Source organism: Miniopterus natalensis, chromosome 2 (genome assembly GCF_054644295.1).
Source record: "Miniopterus natalensis isolate mMinNat1 chromosome 2, mMinNat1.hap1, whole genome shotgun sequence".
Taxonomy (NCBI): Eukaryota; Metazoa; Chordata; class Mammalia; order Chiroptera; family Miniopteridae; genus Miniopterus; species Miniopterus natalensis.
The window spans coordinates 166,536,218-166,558,223 of NC_142082.1; the positions used below are offsets into that span (position 1 = coordinate 166,536,218).

Consider the following 22,006-nt stretch of genomic DNA (forward strand, 5'->3'; position numbering starts at 1 on the left):
AGCACCTCCCAGTAAAGTGGCGTAAAGTGAGCAGAGGAAAGGTAATGGCTGTAACAGGGGTGGTTAATGAGATCAGCCTCGAAGGCGCAGCAGAGTCTGAGACGACTTTGCCTGTGACCACACTTTCACTTTAGCCTTTCCTCTTGTTAGCTCTGGAATCAACAGTCTGTTAAATAATAACGACTCGATATTATACCGAATTTTTTATGAAGGATACAGGTGATAGGAAGGAGAAACTAAAAAGAATTCTAAATTGGGAAAGAAAGCAGTGGTGGGCGAGGCTACTGATCAATAAGCCATAGCCTCCCTGTGCACAGGGAAAGGAAACAGAAGCTCTGAGAACCTGGAGATGGAAGTAAAAATGCTTTCCCTATAATTATCTTTGAAAGTTTCCCTTGAATTCCTAGGCTGTGACTGAGGAGAAAGAAGGCAGCAGGGCTGTGTGAAAGTGAAGTATTTCCCAAGCATCCAGAAACAACATGCTTGAGATCACACCTCTCCTAAGGCTCATGATTCTAGCAATCGAGTTGTTCCAGGAAACTTTAAGTATTGGCCAAATGTTACCACATTTTTACCTTTGGCACTTTTTGAATGCTGCCTTCAGAGAACTGTCTACTTTATAAATTGATATTTTTAAATGTTACCTTAAGAGAACTGTCTATGTTATAAATTACCTTGCCTCACAGAAGAAGAAGAAAAAAAGCTGAGCGGGGTGGTGGTGAATATTCTTATTTTTCCCTTTTGTTAAACACACTCCTGAATTATTTCTAAATATTTGAACAGCCAAGCATCTTGGTGTCATTCCTGGAAAGTCCTGAAGTTGGAAAAACTCTTTTAAAACAGCAGGGCAGGTAGCCATCTCTGAGGAATGTGAACCTCACTAATGCTCTCAGCTGTCAGGCCTGAGGACTGGACCATCTGCTTGTCCCCAGGCAGCCAGGGGCTAGGAGGGCTTAGGCCTGTATTCCCGTCGCCAGCGCATCCTGCATGTCAGGGGGCCGCACTCCTCTCGCCCCTGGAAAGAGCCTCTTCTTTCCCCTGTTCTCTCCCAGCCTGCGCTTCCGCTTCCCCTTCCGCTTCCCCTTCCCCTTCCGCTTCCCCTTCCCCTTCCCCTTCTGCTTCCCCTTCCCCTTCCGCTTCCCCTTCCGCTTCCCCTTCCCCTTCCCCTCCGCTTCCCCTTCCCCTTCCCCTTCCCCTTCCGCTTCCCCTTCCCATCGCCCAGCTAGACCCTCACCTTGTCGTTGACGGGAACAAAGTTGCTGTCCAGAGTGACGATGCGGAAGTGCACTGGAAGGAGACGGGCACCGTCAGCAAAGGGGAAATTTCCCCCCGAGTCTCTCTTTCTTCTGCCCTTCTGCTTCCTCACACACACTCGGGGTGAGCAAAACCCCATCCGGTTTTACTTTTAAAAAATAAAGAAACCTAGTCCGCGGGAAAGATAAAGCCCTCAAGCGGTTCCTCTTCGCCGTGCGGACTCTGACACTCAGTGGAATGGCCCTCTCAGTACAAAGGAACAAACGCGAATGACAGGAGCCCGGCCAGAGGAGTCTCTGCATGTTGCTCACACGAGCCGCTCGCCTGGGGGCCCAGCCATCCAGAAACACGCGCACAGGAGCCCACTCCACCCGCTACTCTGGCTTGTGGGACACGGCATCCCCCAGGCCTTGCTCTCCTCTGCGCTCACCACGCCACAGGCCTGCCACCAAGTCACAAAGCCCCCGGTTACCAATACCTACCGCTGATCCCCAGCCTTTTTTTTTTTCTGTCTAACCCCATAAGCGTGCCTCTTACCTGGCTGCCCGGGCTTGTAGACAGGCTTGTCAGTTTGCACAAAGGTGCCATGGCCCCGCTTCTGAATTAGAACCGTTTTCTTTTCCTCAAAGCTGACATTATTTCCGGTTCCTGACACCCGGATAGTAGCCACTTCTTCTGTATCGCCCACAGGAGGTGGTACCTGGCCAAGAGAGGAGAGACGGGGGAACAGAATTGACTGGTCTCAACCCAAGAGAGGGAGGGTGAAAGGAGAGAACTGCGTTAGATGGGAGTAGCCAAGGTAGAGCCATAAAACACATTGCCAGGAAGAAGGGGAAAAATCATCAGAAGTTAAGGTCAGGAACTAAAAGAGGAAATCCAAGGTCAGGGAAATTATGAATGAGTGATGGCCAGGAACTGAAGTCAAGTTTAGGGGAGATAGGTTTAAGGGCCCTGGCAAAAGTGAGATAACAGAGATCACACTTAAAGTTAGATCATAATGAGCGTCTAAGGAGGAGGGTGGGAAAGCATGGAATTAGAGTTGGGGCTAAGTCTGTGCTTACCAAAAAGGACACGCAATGTAAGTGCCTCTTCTGCATTCCATGGTGTTCTAGCAACTTCTGGGTCTTGCCCTTGGTCTCCAGAGTAATAGTGAATTTTACATCATAGTATCCAGGGCTCAGATCCAAACAAACCTTCTGAGTAGAGGGAAAGTGAAGCTGGGCTGGTAATGTCACCAGGTAGTTTCTGTTAAAGAAGCAAAAGGATTTCAAGACAGTAATGATTCATGCATTCAGTGGGAAATTAAGCCCTCTCAAACACGCAGCATATAGCAGAGAATTAAACAGCCTGAGCCCCTGCCTCTATGAACCTTATTTTCTGTAGAGGAATAGACAAGTAACGAACAACTCAGTGCACAGCCTTGAACCTCCCACAGTCAGGAAGCCATCACTGAGAGCCGATGCCTAGGGTACCAAGGAGGAAGTCAGTTCTATTCCAGAGGACAGGGCACAGGGAGTCTACTATATTTTAATATTATCTTTTTTTTTAAAGCTTCCTCTTGGGCCTCAACTTTTCCTTCTGGGTGAAGGAGAAATGCAACCAAAAAAGGGAAAAGATGAGAAAGAAATTAAAATAAACTAAAGGTTATCTCCCCACCTCATCCCAAACTTAGGTTTGAGAAAGGTGGGCAAAGAAGCCACTTGTCCTCAATAACTCTGATGTCAAGCACTTACGGAAGGAGTTTTTCTGCAATAGCTGGTGATAAAGCCAATATTCCCAAGAGGAGTTGAGCCCACATCTCCGTGGGTGACGCAGATCTGAAGGCTCGGGAACCAGAGATCCACCTCCCTGCTGGAGCACACATTTCAACTCTCCAGGCCGGGCGTGGAACTATCATTGAAGCTCCAGCCAATCATCCTCCGGGGCCTGAGGCTAAAGTGGTAAGTGAGGGTGGGGCTTCCGTTCACTTCTTTAAATTAATTTCTCCCCAGGAGGTTCATACTGGCTCAGCCAGTCCACAATACCTGTTTGGGGGGAAAGCCAGTGCTGAGTATTCACAGTGACAAACACAGAACAGATTTTGGACTCCACCCCTTTTTTCTGGTTTTGTTCCAAATTCTCATGCCCATTCGATCTTTTCACCTCTTTATTAATCTATTAAGACGTATTTGGGATCAGGGGGATGGGAGCAGTGTTGATAGAAAACCATAATACCTCTATCTAATAGGGAATTTGGAAAAATTAGCACTGCTCAATATTATGACTGTGAGGAAATAGGGACGTACGCACTCCTTGAGAAACTGTACGAGGACAACTTTCCTGAAGGTAATTTCACAGTGAGCATCAAAATCTTCTCAGATTTGGATACACTTTGACGCAGCAACTCCTATGGAAATGTTTCCTAACAGGAAAAGAGAACATGCATACATGCAAAAAAAAAGTGCCTACGTTGAGTTTCTTTATAGCGCTTGTTATAATGCAAGACTTAAAAGCCACTTACAGAATAAATCAGCTAAAATACTTTCTGGACCAATGACCAACCCAAATAAAACCAACAAGGGAAAAAAAAGAATTTTCAGTAACTGGGGTGGATAAAACATGAAGAAAGAACTGAAGGAACCAGAGAAATTCTGAATACTTTATGGCCTGAAATTAGAGACCTGATGCTGTCCAAAAGCAGCTAGGAAAGTTAGTTGGCAAGTGGAATGGGGAAACTGAGACAGGTAGTTAAAGGGCTGAGTAATTTATAGGCAGATAATAAATCACAAGATCTTATCTTCCCTCACTATGGACCATTAGGAACAAGCGGCTTACACATTCCGAACCACATTCCAGACCGTTTTGGTGTGTGGGGGGCGTGTTGGTGGCAGCCCTGCCTTACTCTTTTCAGTAACTCGATTTGCTTGTCTCCTACTGTTACCAGAAAGGGGACCAGGCCCAGAGTGGGTCTGCCTAGGGCTGGCTGGTGGTGCGCAGGTTCTTGGCTTTGTGCAGGAAAGATCTCACAATATGAGCCCAGGTAATTTTGAGAGTATGCTTATTAAAGCTGGGGACAGTGAAATAAGGAAGGGCTAGGATAGATAGCAATACGAGAGAGACTAGGCAGGGCTGCTCTGGCTCTGTAGAAACGTTATCGTATTAGAAATGAGCAGTTCCTTTGGGCTCATAAGCAAACTTGGCACAGCTGAGAAAAAATCAGACAATATCTGTCTCAAAGGTCAATAGAGCCTGGCAGGGTGTGGCTCAGTGGTTGAGCGTCGATCTAGGCTCCAGGCAATCGGGGTTCGATTCCCGGTCAGGGCACATGCCCAGGTTGCAGGCTCGATCCCGTTGGGGGCGTGCAGGAGGCAGGCAATCAGTGATCTTCTCATCACTGATGTTTCTATCTCTCTCTCCCTCTCCTTCCCTCTCTCTGAAATCAATAAAGATATATTTTTTTAAAAAACAAAACAAAAAAACCCCTGATCTTTTAAAAATAAAAGGTCAATAGAAATTATCCAAACTGAAACACAAAGAGTTGGACAAAATGGACATCATCAAAAAGACAAGAGATAACAAATCCAAGAATCACAGAGAACTCCAAGCAAGAAAAATATCAAAATAAAACACACCTAATAGCATCATATTCAAACTGCTGAAAATCAGAGAGGAAGAAGAAGTCTTAAAGATGGCCAGAGACTCGAACCCCGGCATCCAATCAATGTGTCTCTCTCACATCGATGTTTCTCTCTCTCTCTCTCTCTCTCCCTTCCACTCTCTCTGAAAAGCAATGGGAAAAAAATATCCTCAGAAGAGGATTAAAAAAATTATAAAAATAAATAAAGGTGGCCAGTTAAAGAAGACACATTATATAGAAGAACAAAGAGAAGAATTATAGCAAACTTCTCCAATGTTAGCCAGAAGACAATGAATTGACATCTTTAAAACAGTAAAAGAAAATCCAGCATTCTGTACCCAACAAAACTGTCTTACAATAATGAAGAGGGAAAAGATTTCTTCAGACAAACGAAAGCTGAGAGAATTTATTACCAGCAGATCTGTGCTACCAACAACATTAAAAGGAGTTCTTAGGGCAGAAGATGTAAGGCCCAGGTTGACCAGCTGTGGCCTGTGGGTCAAATCCACCCTGCCCTAGGTTTTGTATATAGAGGTTTACTGGAGCATAGTAACTCGTTTGTGTTTTGTGCTACCATGCTAAACTTAAGGAATCACAAACGAAGATCTCTAGAAATGCTATCAAATAAAATAAATATAAAAGACATTTAAATCACTTTAAAAGATAAATGACTTCCTAAAGCAAACAATAATTCATTCTGAGTTATAATGCAGGGGTGAGGCATTTTTTATAAGTCAAGACAAAGGAAATTAAAAATAAAGAAACACTGTAGAACGTTAGCATAATTCCTTTGGCACACTTTCCTTCTCTCCTACTTTGAATTTCCTGACTCTAAATTTTTCTCTCCTCTTTTCTTTTTCACTTTTCAGGGCCCACCACTACTCATACCTAGTTCTCTTAGCTTTTCTAAAATCCCAGTAAAGAGGCCTTTATTCTCTCCAGCCATGAATCTTCTTTTACCCTGGCCCTATGATTCCATCAGATAAGATTTGTTAACTTTGGGATTATATTGCACATTTTCCAATCCTGTGCATCTAAGAGAGAAGCCAGAATGGAGGCCAGTGTGGTTCCAGCTCTGAGGGCTCTCTGTACACCCAGTATATTAGCCATGAATGAAACAATAATAATGCCTGAGCTAGGGAGGGGTGCTTTTTCACATTAAATTTATTTAGCTTATATTTCTAGGAAGTCAACTTTACTGCTAAGGGAGATTTAAAACAGCTATTTACTGCTCTGGCAACCAGAAAACACCATTCTTACAGAAGAGAGATAATGGTATAAAGAATCTGTACAGCGAATGCCATTTATTAGCTGTGTGACCCATGACAAGTTATTAACCAATCTGTTCTTCAGTAAATTTTAGATTACTTCAGTAAATTTACTTCAGTAAATTTTATATTTATATGTAGTTTTTACCATGATTAAAAATTAATAATAATGCCCTACCTGGTTTGTCTCAGTGGTTAGAGCGTCGGCCTGTGGACTGAAGAGTCCTGGATTCAGTTCCGGCCAAGCGAACATACCTCGGTTGCAGGCTCGACCCCCTCGATCCCCGGCCCCAGCCGGGATGCTTGCTTGAGGCAACCAATCCATGTGTCTCTCTCACATCCATGTTTCTCTTTCCCAATTTCTCTCCCTCCCACTTTCTCTGAAAAGCAATGGAAAAAATACCCTCGGGTGAAGATTAAAAAAAAAAAAAAGTTTAGGTCATTTTAAAAAATTAATAACAACAATAAATAAAGATCTTGAGGGTGGTAAAAATAGTACAAAGTAAATTAGTTCCCATATTTCTTACATTTAAAAAGCTTGTCACTCGCATTAAAAAGAGAAAGATTTATGGACAGATGTTTGCTCCTGTTAGGGTGCACTGAGGGTCCCACATGGTCAGCAGAGGGCCCAGAGTCACAGCGAAGCAGACAGGAAAAGCCCTGGAAGGCAGCTTCCTCATACACGTGCTGGCCCTGCTGTGCATTCCCTTTGCCTGGACTGCCTTTTCACCTTCTCTACCTGGAGGACTTCTCGTTGCCCTTCCAGATGCAGCTAGCAGCTCCGCGGAGGCATTTCTAGCCCACCTCACATTCTCCACTGCTCCAGCAGAACGAATTCCTTTCTTCTCTGCCCCAGGGCCTAGTGAACGTGACCGCAGCATTAGCCAGCTTGTCTCGTTGCTCTTTACTTGCTTTCCTCTTTCCCCACCCATACTGTGAAACTCTTCAGAGCGAGAATTAATGCTTATCCGCCTTCTCCCGGCCTGGGCACTCAGTGTGAATGCATAAATGGGGGGCCAAGGGCAAAGGTGATCCCACACCCCATCCATCTCTTCACTCCTACAAATTAATTCCCTCTCCTCCTGATCCTGAACTCTTTCCATGTTCCTTCCCTGTTTGGGGCTCCTGGTTGGTAGGACTTTATGATTAGTGGCATCATTAATTAATTTTCTTTCCTACAGCTAATTTCACATACTCACTGTCTCAGTTGATTTGTTAATAAGGAAGACATAACAAAATGCTCATGAAACACATTTTGCTGGGTCCCTGTCCCAGAGTTTCTGATTCCTTGGTCTGTGGTGGGGCCTGAGAATTTGCCTTTTGAACAAGTTCTCTGGTGATGCTGATGCTGCTGGTCCAGAGACCACACTTTGAGAGCTTCTGCTATGAATGCCTTCCTGGAGCTTAGAGCAAGGTTCTGATAACAAAGGTGCAGAATGTCAACCTCCCATCTGCATTTCTCTCACTAATGTCCAATGGAAAGAGGTTATGAAGCTGTCTTCCTTTCTCTCTCCATCCTTTGTCTTCTGCAGTCTGTTCCTCCCAGGACTTCTCTGAACTTATTGTTAGCAATTTTAATTTGGTATTCTGCTACCAGGAGTAAAATGAAAATAGCAGCCATATGGGGTAGAAGAAATAAGATGCCAACAATAATGAGCTGTCTGTGGAATGAATCCAGATGAACTTCCCCTCGATGGGAGAGTTGCTCAGAAAATATGAGGAGCTGCCTCTGTGTTTTATCAGCTATAATTTTTAAAAATATATATCCATAGAAGCAGTGATATATAAGTGAACGACTGAATGTTAATTTCAATCTCCACCCTGGAGTACTCAGTTAGCATTCAAAGGCCCAGAATGTAAGAGTCACATCTACATTCATTTGGGAACCTCTCCCAGTGTGCACAAACTATATAAGCTGTGAGGGCAGGAACTCTGTTTTGTTATTTATTGTATCTCCACATTTCATATAACACCTGGTGCCTAGAAAACTTTCAGTCAATCAGTCAATAGTGGTGAGCACTGGTGAGATCATGACAAGATCTTCCATAAAATCACTTGGGAGCCTTGGTAGGAATACCCTAGGGAACTCATTTCTACGGTATAAAATAATCCCTCCATGTTTCCCTCATTCCCATGACAAATACACACAACAGGCACACACCTATATGTATGTACCAAAGTCTTGGTTAAGTGTGGAACACTCTGTGGTTGCCTCTGGAGGCTCAGGCTGATATGGACATGAGGGAAAACCGGTACATCTGACTCAGGTTTTAGTCTACATCAAAAAAAGTCGTAAGTAAATTACTTTATTATAAATACATTCATAATATATTGAAAGTATATAAGAAAATGAATATTAATTTAGAAAAACATAAAACCTGGAATGTTGAGATATCCTGAACTATATTCCTTTTTTTTCTATTATTAATAACTACTTGTCTTTAAATTCACGGTTCTATCCTGTACCAACCCTTCCCTTTCCTATCTACCCCTCCCTGAGGTGACCATTTAAGGTAGGTGTCAGGTAGCTTTTAACTGCTGATGAGGCCAGTCTTACCTTTTAGATAGTTCAAGCAACAAACCATCTAAAAAAAATAATAATTTATAATAATATCAAAACTAATAAGATACTTAAAAATTAACTAAGGAGGTGAAAGATTCACATGCTGACAAAGACATCAGTAAAAAATTGAAAAAGATACAAATAAATGGAAAGCTATCTCATGTTCATGGATCAGAAGAATTAATGTCCATACTACTCAAAGTTATCTGTAGATTCAATGCAATCCCTATCAAAAATCCAATGGCATTTTTCATGAAATAGGAAAAAAATTCCTAAAATTTATATAGAACCACAAAAGACCCTGAATAGACAAAGCAATTTTGAGATAGAAGAACAAAGCTGGAGTTGCCACACTTCTTGATTTCAAGCTACGTTATTACAAAGCTGTAGTAATCAAAACAGTATGGTGCTGGCATAAAGACATAAGCCAGATATGACACTTAAAACACAAGCAACAGAAACAATGTTCTCACCACGAAAATGATAACTGTGAGGTGATGGATGTGTTTACTAGACTTATTGCGGTAATCCTCTCACAATATATACATATTTCAAATCATTATGTTGCACACCTTAAACTAATACAATGTTATTTTTCAATTATATCTCAATAAAGCTGGGGGAAACTTCATATATGCTTCATTGGTTAAATTTATACTAATTTAGTCCAAAGTTTTCCTATCAATTACATTTCCTAATCTAATAGCTGTTTTGAGTTAGAATCAGGAAACCTCTCTCTGCTCTCAATATGAATTAAGCTGCTTTGCAAAATAAGCATGTAGGAATATATCCTAAGAAACCTGAAACACCAATCAGAAAGAACTTATGCACCCCTATGTTCATAGCAGCGCAATTTACAATAGCTAAGATCTGGAAACAGCCCAAGGGCCCATAAGTAGACGAGTGGATGAAAAAGCTGTGGGACATTTACACCATGGAATACTATGCAACTGTAAAAAAGCAGGATATCTTACCCTTTGGGACAGCATGGATGGAACTGAAGAGTATTATGCTAAGTGAAATAAGCCAGGCAGAGAAAGGCAAGTACCACATGATCTCACTTATATGTGGAATATAATAAACAAAATAAACTGATGAACAAAAAAGATCCAGAGACACAGAAGCATGAAACAGACTGAAGGATCTCAGAGGGAAGGCGGGGGTGAGGGAGTGGGAGGGGAGAGGTTAATCAAAGAACTTATATGCATATATGCATAACTTATGGACACAGACATTGGTTTGGGGAAGGCCTGGGGTGGGGTGGATGTGGGGTGGAAGAGATCAATGGGGGGAAAAGGGGACATCTGTAATACTTTCAACAATAAAGATAAATTTTAAAAAAGAAAAAGAAAAAGAAAATAAGTGTGAACACTCCCTGAGGTCCCCATGAATGCGATTTGCCCAGAACACTGGCATATGACAGAAACATGATAGAAGCTTGATTCTGGCAAGTCTTGTCTCTACTTAGCCCCATCACTCTGTTTCTGCTTTCTGGATAAGGGGCTCACTCAGCGCCAAGGTTACCAGCTCCTCTGTAGGAGGCTAACTTTTCCATTGGGAGGTGCTTACTTCCCTTTACCACTTTTGTCAGTCAAATTGGCCCACCAATTATCTTTATCTCTTCTGGTCTATTTTAAAATTCATTTAATGTAGTTATCAGCCTGGTCATCTGCTTGGAATTTGGTGAGGGAAATGTCCAGGATTTAATAATCTCCAAAATTTAGGCTGCATAAAACCTATTCCTGGCATATCATGTGGCACATACAGATAAAATAGCTGTGTTAATGATGATTCTGTAAAGAGTTAGCTCACTTAGTTTTGTTCTGGGTATCAGAATCCTTACTTGAGGGCTTTAGCCTAAATAGGCACCATTTATTACCTGGAAGCGCTTTTTTTTTTTTCTTTTATATTTTTATTGATTTCAGAGAGAAGAAGAGAGAGAGACAGAAACATCAATGATGAGAGAGTCATTGATCGAGCCCGCAACCCGGGCATGTGCCCTGACCGGGAATCGAACCCTGATCGCCTGGATCCTAGGTCGACACTCAACCCCTGAGCCATGCCCAGCTGGGCTGGAAGCGCTCTTGCATGTGGACTTCTCTTGCAAACAATAAAAGTATTTCTGGAGTAAGAATTATACCAATTATAATTGGTATAATTATACCAATTAAATATTATCTTATCATTATCTTATAATAGCTTATTATCTTATTCTATATATTATCTTAGGCATGACTGTGTGTATGTATATATATATGTGAGTGTGTGTGTGTGTAAAATATATATATATATAAAATAGTTATTCAGGAATACTCATAAATTTCCAATTTAACCACACCAAAAAAATTAGTGATGATAAACACTCATCAGTACAGCTAAGAAAAAAAAATTGTTCCAGTATGTTTGGAGTTCTTTTTTATATAGCTCCAGTTTCCCTGACCTTTTTTTATATATTTGATATTTTCCCACACCATTCTACTCAAGGGTGTTATATTCTCATTTCTAGATTCTTTCTACTTTTTCACATGCGGTCTTTGGTCTTCCATCTGCTAACATTTTCTTTGAATACTTTGCTCTCCAAAAGGCCACTTGGCTTGGTAATTTCCTAGGAGATACCTTGGTGCTACCCCCTAGGGGATGATATTCTCAGCAAGCCAGCTTCCTGCTCTCCTCATACCAAAGGCCAGCAGAGAGGGGCCAGTTTCTGTCCCACTCCAGAACCGCTGATCTGAGGCTCTGCGCCTGTAGAGCAGGAGCTAATCAAACCAAGTCATAGCATTGGGAAAAAGAAGGGAGGAACCAGCTGAAGCTAGGGCCACTCCTTGCTTGCCTCTGAATTTCCTCCACCCTTCTCTACTAATTATAGGCTTCACTCTTCCTTTTTCAAATTCATGGGAGTGAACTATGCAATATGTCAAAGTTCGGTGAGGTTGCCGCCCAACCACACCCAAACCGGGACATGAAATGAATCATTTAGTTTCCCAAAGTACAAAACAAAATTTTGTTTTAAAAAACTAAAAGTTCACCTTCAAAGAGGTAAGGGAGAATCACAGAGCTCACATGCTCAGATTACACTTAGGGAGAAGGACTTCTTTTTTCAACAAATATTTATTGATTACTGTTATGGAATGAATTGTGCCACCCTCAAAATTCATCTATTGAAGTCCTAACTTCCTGTAGCTGAGGCTGTGGCTGTATTCGGAGATAGAGTCCAATCAGCCAGCCTACCCTATGATTTTGGACTTGCCAGCCTCCACAAACATGTGAGCCAATTATAAATCTCCCTATATATCTCTATCTATATATAATATTTATTGATATTAAATATATATAACACCTTCAGAATGTTGGACACAAAAAGAAATAGAGAATATATTTGAAGACCTTTTCTTTGACTTCAAGGGAAATATTTCATAACATAAGATATTCCCATATGTAAAGTCCAATAACAAACAAAAAATACTAAAGAAATGTCACTGAACAGCATATGATTTTGTACCTAAAATGTGCTACCGATGACAAATATTACTCATTTAGAAGACAAATCTGTGGGCTGGGTTAAGAGTTACAAGGGAAAGTTCAGTGGAGTGTAGCATGTAACTGAGAAGCTTCAGTGAATCTTTCATCCAGGTTTTCATTGTGTTTTTACTCTTACTTTTTAACTTCAAATTCTTTCAAATTAAAAAAAACAACAAGTCTTCTTTGTGAAAGATAAGACCTTCCCCCTCAGCCCCAATCACATCATTTCCTCTGAGACACCTGCTTGTCCCTATCAAGCCCACCCTTTCTGAGTCTGGTGGCACTATTTTGAAGTGAGGAGGTGGAAGTTGATGGAACAGACAGAAGTGCTTCCTGCGAAGGATAAACTTTCTTCTGGAAAAGGAGCTTATAAGGGATTGATGGAGAGGGGAACTAAAGGTCTCCTAAAAACTCAGCGGTGCTGGACACATAGGAAGCATTCAGTACATTTTCATTGACTGCTTAAGAGAACAAGTAGGTTAAACTCATAAATTGAAGAGTGACCAAACTTTTCAGTGTTAACACAAGATATTATTTCTGGCTTTTAGATTAAATAACTATAAAAACAGTATTCTTAAAATGAGTAGCATTACAAATAGCATTTTGTTTTCCCTGCAAAGAGTACAGCAAACCAAAAATGTGTTCTTGTTGGCTTATTATTTTTCATAAAGAAATTTAAACTACGTTTAATGAAACAGAGTCGCTTGGGGAATTGGTAGGCACAGAGGGAATGGTTTAACTTGAAACAAGTATTTCCAGAGGAAGCAGAATACTTGCTTAGCTACATGAAAACAAATAAAAAATATGAATAATAAAGCTTTAAAGAGGAGAGAATGAGTAGGATACAAACTCTTCAGAGCAAGATGCTAGATAATATTACATTATCATAATCATTATCATTACAATACCATAAGCCGCTGTTTTATGACTGTGTTTATATAACATGCGAGCCCAGGGAAGAACATGCTGTATCCGCAGCACACTTAAAACAGTATCTCGCTGTGGCAGGCATTTAATAAATATGAATGAATGAAAAATGAGGGAAAAAGACCTCATTGGGTGACTTCAGCAAAAAATCATACAGTAAAAACCTCCAAAAGTTTATCCCTCCATAAAAGAAAAAGAAAAAGCCTGGCCAAAAAATGGTCAGGCGCTGGCTGGTGTGGCTCAGTTGGTGGGAGCTTCGGCCCATACACTGAAAGGTTAGGGATTCGATTCCTGGTCAGGGCACATACCTAGGTTGTGGGTTCGATCCCTGATGGGAGTGTGTAAGGGAGACAACCGATCGATGTTCTCTTACATTGATGTTTCTTTCTCCCTCTCTCTCTCTCCCTCCCTCACCTCTCTCTAAAATCAATGAAAACATCCTTGAGTGAGGATTTTAAAAAAATTAAAAATGGTCAAAAACAGCTTTTGGACTGAAAATTAACCATAGCCTTGCAGCAATCACAGGACATTTAGTTAAGAAAAACAGCTGGATCCTGGTGAGAGCAGTGAGCTTTGTGGCATTTTCATTTACCTTAGTCCATCCCCCACTCCCAGTTCCACTGTAACCTTGAGAAACAGCAGCCTGCATTCCTAATCCTGGGGAGAGCTGAAAGGATCTCATTCCCAAAGAAATGTCATTATTTGCCCTGTCTGCTGGGTTTTACACAGCACAGCTGTCTGAGGTGATGACACAAACAACAGACTAACCAAAAAGCTTCAAAGGAAGAGCTGTGGAATGAAATATCCATAGGGACTTTGCAAATCTCTGACATTGAAAAATTCTATGGAGTTAGTCCAAAAGTCACTGAGCAAAAAACAAATATAAAAAGCAGCAAAATAATAAACTCTGGGGAGGCAGGAGAATCCGATTCAGAGATGTCACATTATTTGAGATATTTAGTTTTCAACAAAAAATTCCCAGAAACGAGCAAGTATGACCTATACACATGGGGAAAAAAAATCAATAAAAACAGTCCCTGAAGAAGCCCAGATGTTGTACTTACTAGATAAAGACTTTAAATCATTTTAAATATGTTCAAGGAGCTAAAGGAAACCATGTCTAAAGAACAAAAGAGAGCATGAGAACAATGTCTAATCAAACAGAGCATATCAATAAAAAGACAGAAATTTTTAAAAGGACCCAAATAGATTCTGAAGTTGAAAAGTAAAAAATAACTGAAATGGAAAATTCACTAGAGTTCTCTACTTTTTTTCCCATGACATACTTGGTGTTTCCACTCTGGCTGGTGGGAATACAAACTATTCTGGTCCTTTTGTGAGCCCCAGGGACTTCCCACTGATAATTTCAGGTGGTTTTTTTCTCTGCACTTGAGTAGTTTCTTTACATGCATGTGCCCATCAGTACTCACCCAAAAACTCAGGGAGACCCTCTACAGATCTCTGTATTCTGTGTGCAGCTCTTTGCTCTCTGGTACTCCGCTCTGAGAACTCCAGCTATGCTGGCCCTCTAATTCTCAGCTCCGTCTCTTCAACTCACTGAGACCACTAGGCTCCCGTGAGATTGCCTTTCTCTGCACTTGACCTGGAAACTCCCCAGGTAGTAAGCTGGGGCAGTTACAGGACTCACCGTAGTTGTTGCTCACCTCTAAGAAATAAACCTTGTGCTAACTGATGCCCAATATTTGAAAACCATTGTTTTATATAGTATTATGTCTTACTTTTTAGTTCTTTCAGACAGCAGGGTAAATTCAGTCTCTGTTACTTCATCTTGGCCAGAAGCAGAAGTCCTCCTGCTGGTGTTACTACAGAAGCCTCCCTGTTTCTACCCGTGACTATCCAGAGCACATTATCAACAATATAGCAAAAATGATCCTTTTAAAATTTAAGTTAGATCATATTACTTCTCTGCTCCAAACTGTCCAATGCCTCTCAATTTCTTTCAAAATAAAACAATGTGTCTGCAGCTATTTTAAGGCTCTGCTTAACCTGACCCTTCGTTACCTCTCTGTTCTACTACTGCTCTCTCTGTTCCATGCACACAGGCCTCGTTGCTGACCCTCAAACATTCCAGGCACACTTCCAGCTTAATAACATTTATAATCCAGCCTGTTTTCCCTACTGCACTATAAAGTAAATAATGGCAAGGATTATATTTTAATCACTGATTTAACCCCAGCCTACTATGCATGGCACATAGTAGACCCTTGAAATACCCTTCAGTCAAAGTCTGAGCTTGCCCGGCAGGGCGTGGCTCAGTGGTTGAGCGTCGACCTAGGATCCAGGTGATTGGGGTTCGATTCCCGGTCAGGGCACATGCCCAGGTTGTGGGCTCGATCAATGACTCTCTCATCATTGATGTTTCTATATCTCTCTCTCTCCCTCTCCTTTCCTCTCTCTGAAATCAATAAAGATTTTTTTTTTTTTTTTTTAAAGTCTGAGCTCAAGCACAGAGCATTTAGGATATTGGAAAGGTTACAGAAACAGGCACTCAGCCATAGGAGACAAAATAGAAATCCAATTACCAAAAATGGAGTATAATATCAGAATCTTGCCAGTAACAGAAGTCATTTGATGCCAAGTGTTATTGTTGGACAAAAGGTATTTAATGTGTTTCACCAAAGACCAGAATTTAACCTAGAGATTGGGCTGAGATGGGAATAAAGTTACTCAAACTGTGGGAAGCAGGACATGACATTAAACTCAGCCTGAAATGCCTCAAAAACATGACTTCAAAGGACAAAAATGTCTAATAGCAAAACTTCAGGAAGAGTTTGGATTTGCACTCGGAAAATATTATCCCTACTAGAATTCACTGGCTTGCAATATAATGCTACCATACTTTTTAAATATCAATTTGTCAAGATTTTCAATGCTGATGAAAGATGTGGTGAAATGGGCACCTAATAGACTAATGGTAGAACTGTTACAAATGTTTGTTAATTTTTTTTAAATTGTAGTAAAACATACATAACAAAATTTCCCCTTTTAAGCATTTTTAAGTGTACAGTTTGGTCGCATTAAGGACATTCATCTTGGTGTTCTCATTTAGACAGAAATTTATAAAGAGTACAGGATATTTACTGCCTGTGATCTTTTGAGTGGGCAAAGATTAGCAGGTTATGTTTTTTACAATTCACACCCAGGTGCATTTAAAAACTCACTTCTTCCTTGATTTTCAGACTTTGCTCACATTGATATATTCCCTCTCCCCCCCACCCCTTCTCTCTTTTCCAGGTGAAAGTGAGAGTAAGTTTATGAAAACTTGGGACAGTTGAGGCAAAGGAAGAGCTCCGGAAGACAGGATCAAGGGTAAGCCTGGGACGCGCTGCTCCCCTGGGTGCAGGTCATCCTGGGACCCTTAGAGCTTAGGACAGAAGTGAAGTACATGCCGAGGAACAGAGGACACGGGCGTGCTCAAAGTGCGTGGGATTCTCTTCTTCCTCTGCCGCGTCTGTCTCCTCCCTGCCCCTCATCTTTCTAATTTCTTTGCTGCCTCTCTTTGCTGACCTGACCTTTAACTGAGAGCACACAATGCATTTTAGCTCCTGAATATGCATATGGCACTGCTTTGAAAGGCTTACCTCCCTTCAACTACATCATGTGTATAGGATGGAAAGTTAATAGAAGGGACATCAGAATTCACCCAATCTAATCCCTTCCTTTTCCAGATGAGGAAACGGAAGCCCCAGGTTAACTGATTTATCTAGGGTTGCTCAATTAGTTATTTCCTGTCTCTCAATCCAGTGCTCTTTGCATGACACATTGCTACTGCCCTAAATTCAATATACTAGACCCCTATCCTATGAACCTGTAAGCTACGTCCATGACTTGTTATCCCACCATCAGGGAAGGCAGCACAATTCTGCCACACACAGTGTCTATACTATAAATAGCTTTATAGTATAAAATATATATTATGTAAAAATATAAAAAACGTGAATATTTATAAACTATATAATAAAAATATAAATTAAAAATATAATTGTTAAATATATTTAATAATCAATATGCATCTTTTATATGAATATTTTTCCTACAAAGATATTTGTATTAGGATTCTATTGCTGTATAACAAAATCCCAAGTTTAGTGGTTTGAAACAACAGATGATGCTTATTATCTCATAGTTTTCACGGTCAGGAGTGGGCACAGGTCTGCTCAGGGTTTCCCCGGGCTGCAATTTCATCTGAGGCTCAGGTTCCTCTTCCAAGTTCATGAGTTGGCAGAATTCAGTTCCTTGTGATTGTAGGACTGAAGGCTTTGTCTCTTAGAGGTCACTTACTGTTCTGTGTCATATGACCATCACTTCCCCCTCCCTCTCCTCTCCTCTCATGTGGCACTGTTTCCTCAAAGCCAACAGGAGCCTGGCTGGTGTGACTCAGCCGCTGAGCATTAACCTGTGATCCAGGAGACTGTGGTTCAATTCCCGGTCAGGGCACATGCCTGGGTTGCGGGCTTGATCCTCGGTGGGGAGGCGTGCAGGAGGCGGCCTATCAATGACTCTCTCTCATCCTTGATGTTTCTCTCTCTCTCTCTCCCTCTCCTTTCCTCTCTGAAATCAATAAAAGTATATATATATATTTTAAAAGCCAACAGGAGTGTCTCTGCTGCTTCAGATCTCTGTCCTCTAGATCTTCTCTTACCTGGCTCACTCGATTAGGTAGACCAAGGAAAATCTCCCTTTTGATTAAAGTCAACTGATTAGGGGCCTTAATTATAACTGCAAAATCCCTTCACCTTTGTCATACAACATAGCCTAATTACAGGACTGGTAATTCATTATATTCACAGGTCTCATTCAAGGAGAGGGGACTATACAGGGAATGTACACCAGGGGATGGGAATCTTGGAGGCTGTTTTGGAATTCTGCCTATTACAATACTTAATGGAAGATACTTCCTTCTCACTTCCTAAGTATCCAGAACTATTCTAATTGATTTCTCTTTATCAGCTGAAATCCCCTGAGAGCAGTGACTAGCAATGAACAAGTGGCTGGTTATTTTAGTTTTGCTACTGTGTGACCATTCCAAGGTCACTTAATTCCTCTAAACCTATGTCTTAATCTTTCAAATATTGTTTATCTCCAGTAAAACAAGAAACTGTCTCTATATTAATATTCCCATCACTTTCTTTTCATTCAGTATTTCTTCTATTATCTTTTTAGGGAAGAAAACTGCCTGCTCCCCTTTCTTCTTGTGGGAAACTCATTCTATATACATTAGGAGGAGCTGACTTATCTCGTCAGCACCTATCAGAGAGGGGATTTCAACTGATAAAGAGAAATCAATTAGAATAGTTCTGGATACTTAGGAAGTGAGAAGGAAGTATCTTCCATTAAGTATTGTAGTAGGCAGAATTCCATCAGCACCTATTAGTCATCCTAATGGGTATGAAGTGATATTTCACTGTAGCTTTGATTTGCATTTCCCTAATGATTAGTTATTTTGAGCATCTTCCCATGTACTTATTGGCCATTTGTATATCTTCTTTAGAGAACTGTCTATCCAAGTTCTTTGCCCATTTTTTAATTGGGTTGTTTTTCTATTGCTGAATTTTGTTCTCTATATATTCTGGACATTAATCCCTTATCAGATATATAATATGTTTTCCCATTCTGAAGGTTGCTTTTTTACTGTTAACATTATGCAAAAAATATCCTTACCTGAGGATATTTTTTCCATTGCTCTTCAGAGTGGAAGGGAAAGGAGAGAAACGCCAGAGAGAGAGACACATAAATTGGTTGCCTCCCGAACACACCCCAACCAGGGCCAGGGATTGAGCCTGCAACCCAGGTATGTGCCCTTGATCGGAATCGAAACCAAGACTCTTCAGTCCGTGGGAAACGCTCTAACCACTGAGCCAAACCGGCCAGGGCAAATTTGTTTTTGTTTTAAGTGTTCACAGTATTTTTTATGCTAGTGGAAGCCAAAGGATATCACTTAGCTCTTTTATGAGCCTTCAGTACAGAGGGGAGAAATTCTAGGAGAGCCATTTCTTTAATATCAATTATGTTCCAAATGCTACTAGAATCACTCTTAAATTAAAAAAACACCTATCATTGATCATCTTTTGCAAATTAAAAAAATGGTGCATGGAGAGGTTAACTTGTTCACAATCACAGAACTTGTATGTTACAAAACTAAAATTCAGACTCTGCTCTAACTTGACTTTGTTCACTATATAGAATGATTCTTGTCAAATGATTAGGCTAGGGTTATTAAAGACTACTGAGCAAATAGTGGACTTAATTGGTCTTATTAATTGGTCTTATTAGTTGACTTCATTGCAGGCTCCCTGAACTGGGAAATCTGCATAGCTCTGCTCTGGGGATAACGTATTTATGTTGCCAAATGTCGCGTCTGTTCAGCCCAGACGAGGCGCAGTATACATCAGGCTTTTTGGCAGAGAAACCTTACATGAAGTGGTCTAGAATTATGCTAGTTTATCTGCTAATACATAAATTGAATTTATAAAATATTTACTACCTGTGCCAACAAATGCATATTAAATGTTTCTGACTAGCTATCAAATGGATTTCCCTGTAGATTTAGAGATGGAGTGGAGTACATACTGAAATAAAATTGAAGACTATAAACATTGTTTTGGAAATACTGAATTGGTTGGCAGCCTTTCCTTTCTTTCTGCTTTCATTATGATTCCATCCTCTACTTACACCAACTATGGATTTTTAATATATTCCTTGAGTGTGTGTTTAAATACACAATTGATTTTATTGAACTAGTACAAATGACTTTACTATTCTTGTTGGTACTTTATTGTCCCTAGAGGTTAATTAGACTTGGCAATTCTTTAATTTTACCATATCCCTCTTATAACTCAGCTTATTCTCCATTAGATATAGTGCCAGTCAACAAGCCATTATAATTCTTTTATCAACTCATCTTTTTTCTTCATCCTTTGATAATGAACCACATGATCAAATTTACAGATTTGCTTTAGACATAACTATAGAAAGCTTCTCCAGTTTTCCAAGGCACTATTTTTTTTTTTTACCATTAGTATGCAGATTTCTCCCACAAAGGGCTATCTCTCCAGCAGTGCTCAATTTGTGTTCAAATAATTTTCAATTGAAAATCTGTCAAATAATGTTTATTTTATTGTTCTCAGTCTCGTTTGTTGTATTATATTAGAATTCTTTGGTTGCATGTAACAAATTTAAACAAAGAGGAAAAACTTATTGGAAGAATACTGGGATATTTCATGCAACTAAGCCAAGGTTAATAAATTATGGTAGAAACAAATAATAGAATTTTATGTAGCAGCTTTAAAAATTGAGGTAGCACTATACCTACTTGTATGCAAGCTATTGAAGATATACTGTGAACTTATGGAGCACTGTTTGGATCTCACTGGGTTAAGCAAAAGAACACATGCTTATAATGAATTTAGAATTTCTGAAAGAATATGCAAAAAACAGTAATTCCTTCTAGGGATTAAGAGCAGGAGGAGGGGAAGGGGTGCCAGTGGATTTTATTTTCCAGTTTATTCTTTTCTTGAGAACTATTTGTTCAACACGAACACCGTGGCAACCACAGAGGTTCGCCAGTCAGATCTCTCCTAAAACTAGCTGTGAAATATAGTTGATTGGCCAGCCTCCAGCTGCCAGTCTTTTGGATCCACTTCAGAATTCACACCAAGGACACTCTCTTCCTGGTTTACTTTTAGCCAATGACTGCACAACAGACCAATAACTTGGTCTCAGGTATATAATATATAGTCATTGATTTGGCAAATAATTTTTTTTTCTATCTTGACCAGGATAGAGGACCAGAAATGGTTTACATACATGTAGAATGGACAATATTCATTTAGTTTTTCTTCAGGGATATGTTAGCCCTTGCACTTTAGATGATATAATCTAAATTACAGGAAATCTGAACATTCCATAGAACATCACATAAATGCATTACCATCATGTACCGCATAACAAACTTTTGGTGACTGACGGACTGCATATGAAAAATTCCTATCACCTAGTGACATTGTAACCATCTTAACATTGTAGAATAGAAAATCTACTGTGAATATTGCCGGTGAGAGGCCACATCAAGCAATTGACCTGGAAACAAAATTAAAAGAACTACCAAGGTGGAAAGTTAGCGATGACTATTACTCGCCTGTCAGGCATGTCCCATTCCACCATATCTATGATCAAGAACATAGTGATGCAAGCTGTTAAAGGATCTGCTTCAGATCCTTGAAGGCAGCAAGACCAACAAAAAAAAATTTGACAAGGACCTGTATCAGGCATAGAAAGACTTCTAATTACCTGGATTAAAGACCAAACACAGAAGAGTATCCTTCTCAGCACCATGATGATCATAGCCAAAGCAAAAGATTTGTTTGTGATGTTGAAAGATCAAAAGGTTGGACCTATGATGACGAATTTAGTGCTAGCTCTGGGTGGTTTAAACAATTCAGGAATTGTTACTCGTTACATAATGTGAAAGTGAGTGCTGATGTGAAGGCAGCTGAAGACTTTTTGGAAATCTTAAGTGATTGTGTAAGATAATTACTTGCCAGAGCAAATATTCAACATGGATGAAACCTCCCTATTCTGGAAACAAGCCTGAAAAGACTTTGATCTATAAGGAGGCCAAGTCAATGCCAGGTTTCAAGGCTTTTGAGGACAGGACAACAGTCTTGGTTGGGAGCAATGTTGCAGACTACAAATTGAAACCCTTGGGATCTGACACAGTGAGACCCCAGGCCGTCAAGCCTATTAACAAGCACACACTGTTGGTGTACTACAGGAGCAATAAGCCATGGATGGCCCAGCTCCTCTTCCAAGATGAGCTCTTGAATTGCTATGCCAGTG

At 40.4% G+C, this 22,006-nt stretch overlaps 1 protein-coding gene across 1 annotated transcript in view; it reads right to left on the reverse strand.

Annotated features, from left to right (window-relative positions):
• A2ML1 (alpha-2-macroglobulin like 1) overlaps positions 1-14,965 on the reverse strand; it is a 44,012-nt gene extending 29,047 nt beyond the window's left edge. Inside the window, exons 1-5 of the mRNA XM_016221793.2 lie at positions 14,887-14,965; positions 2,988-3,278; positions 2,316-2,499; positions 1,792-1,954; positions 1,235-1,287 (exon numbers count right to left, since the gene is read on the reverse strand). Coding sequence (XP_016077279.2) covers positions 1,235-1,287; positions 1,792-1,954; positions 2,316-2,499; positions 2,988-3,151 — 564 coding nt within the window. The 5' untranslated portion in view covers positions 3,152-3,278; positions 14,887-14,965. The remainder of the gene's footprint in view (positions 1-1,234; positions 1,288-1,791; positions 1,955-2,315; positions 2,500-2,987; positions 3,279-14,886) is intronic.
• Between the last annotated feature and the right edge of the window lie 7,041 nt (positions 14,966-22,006).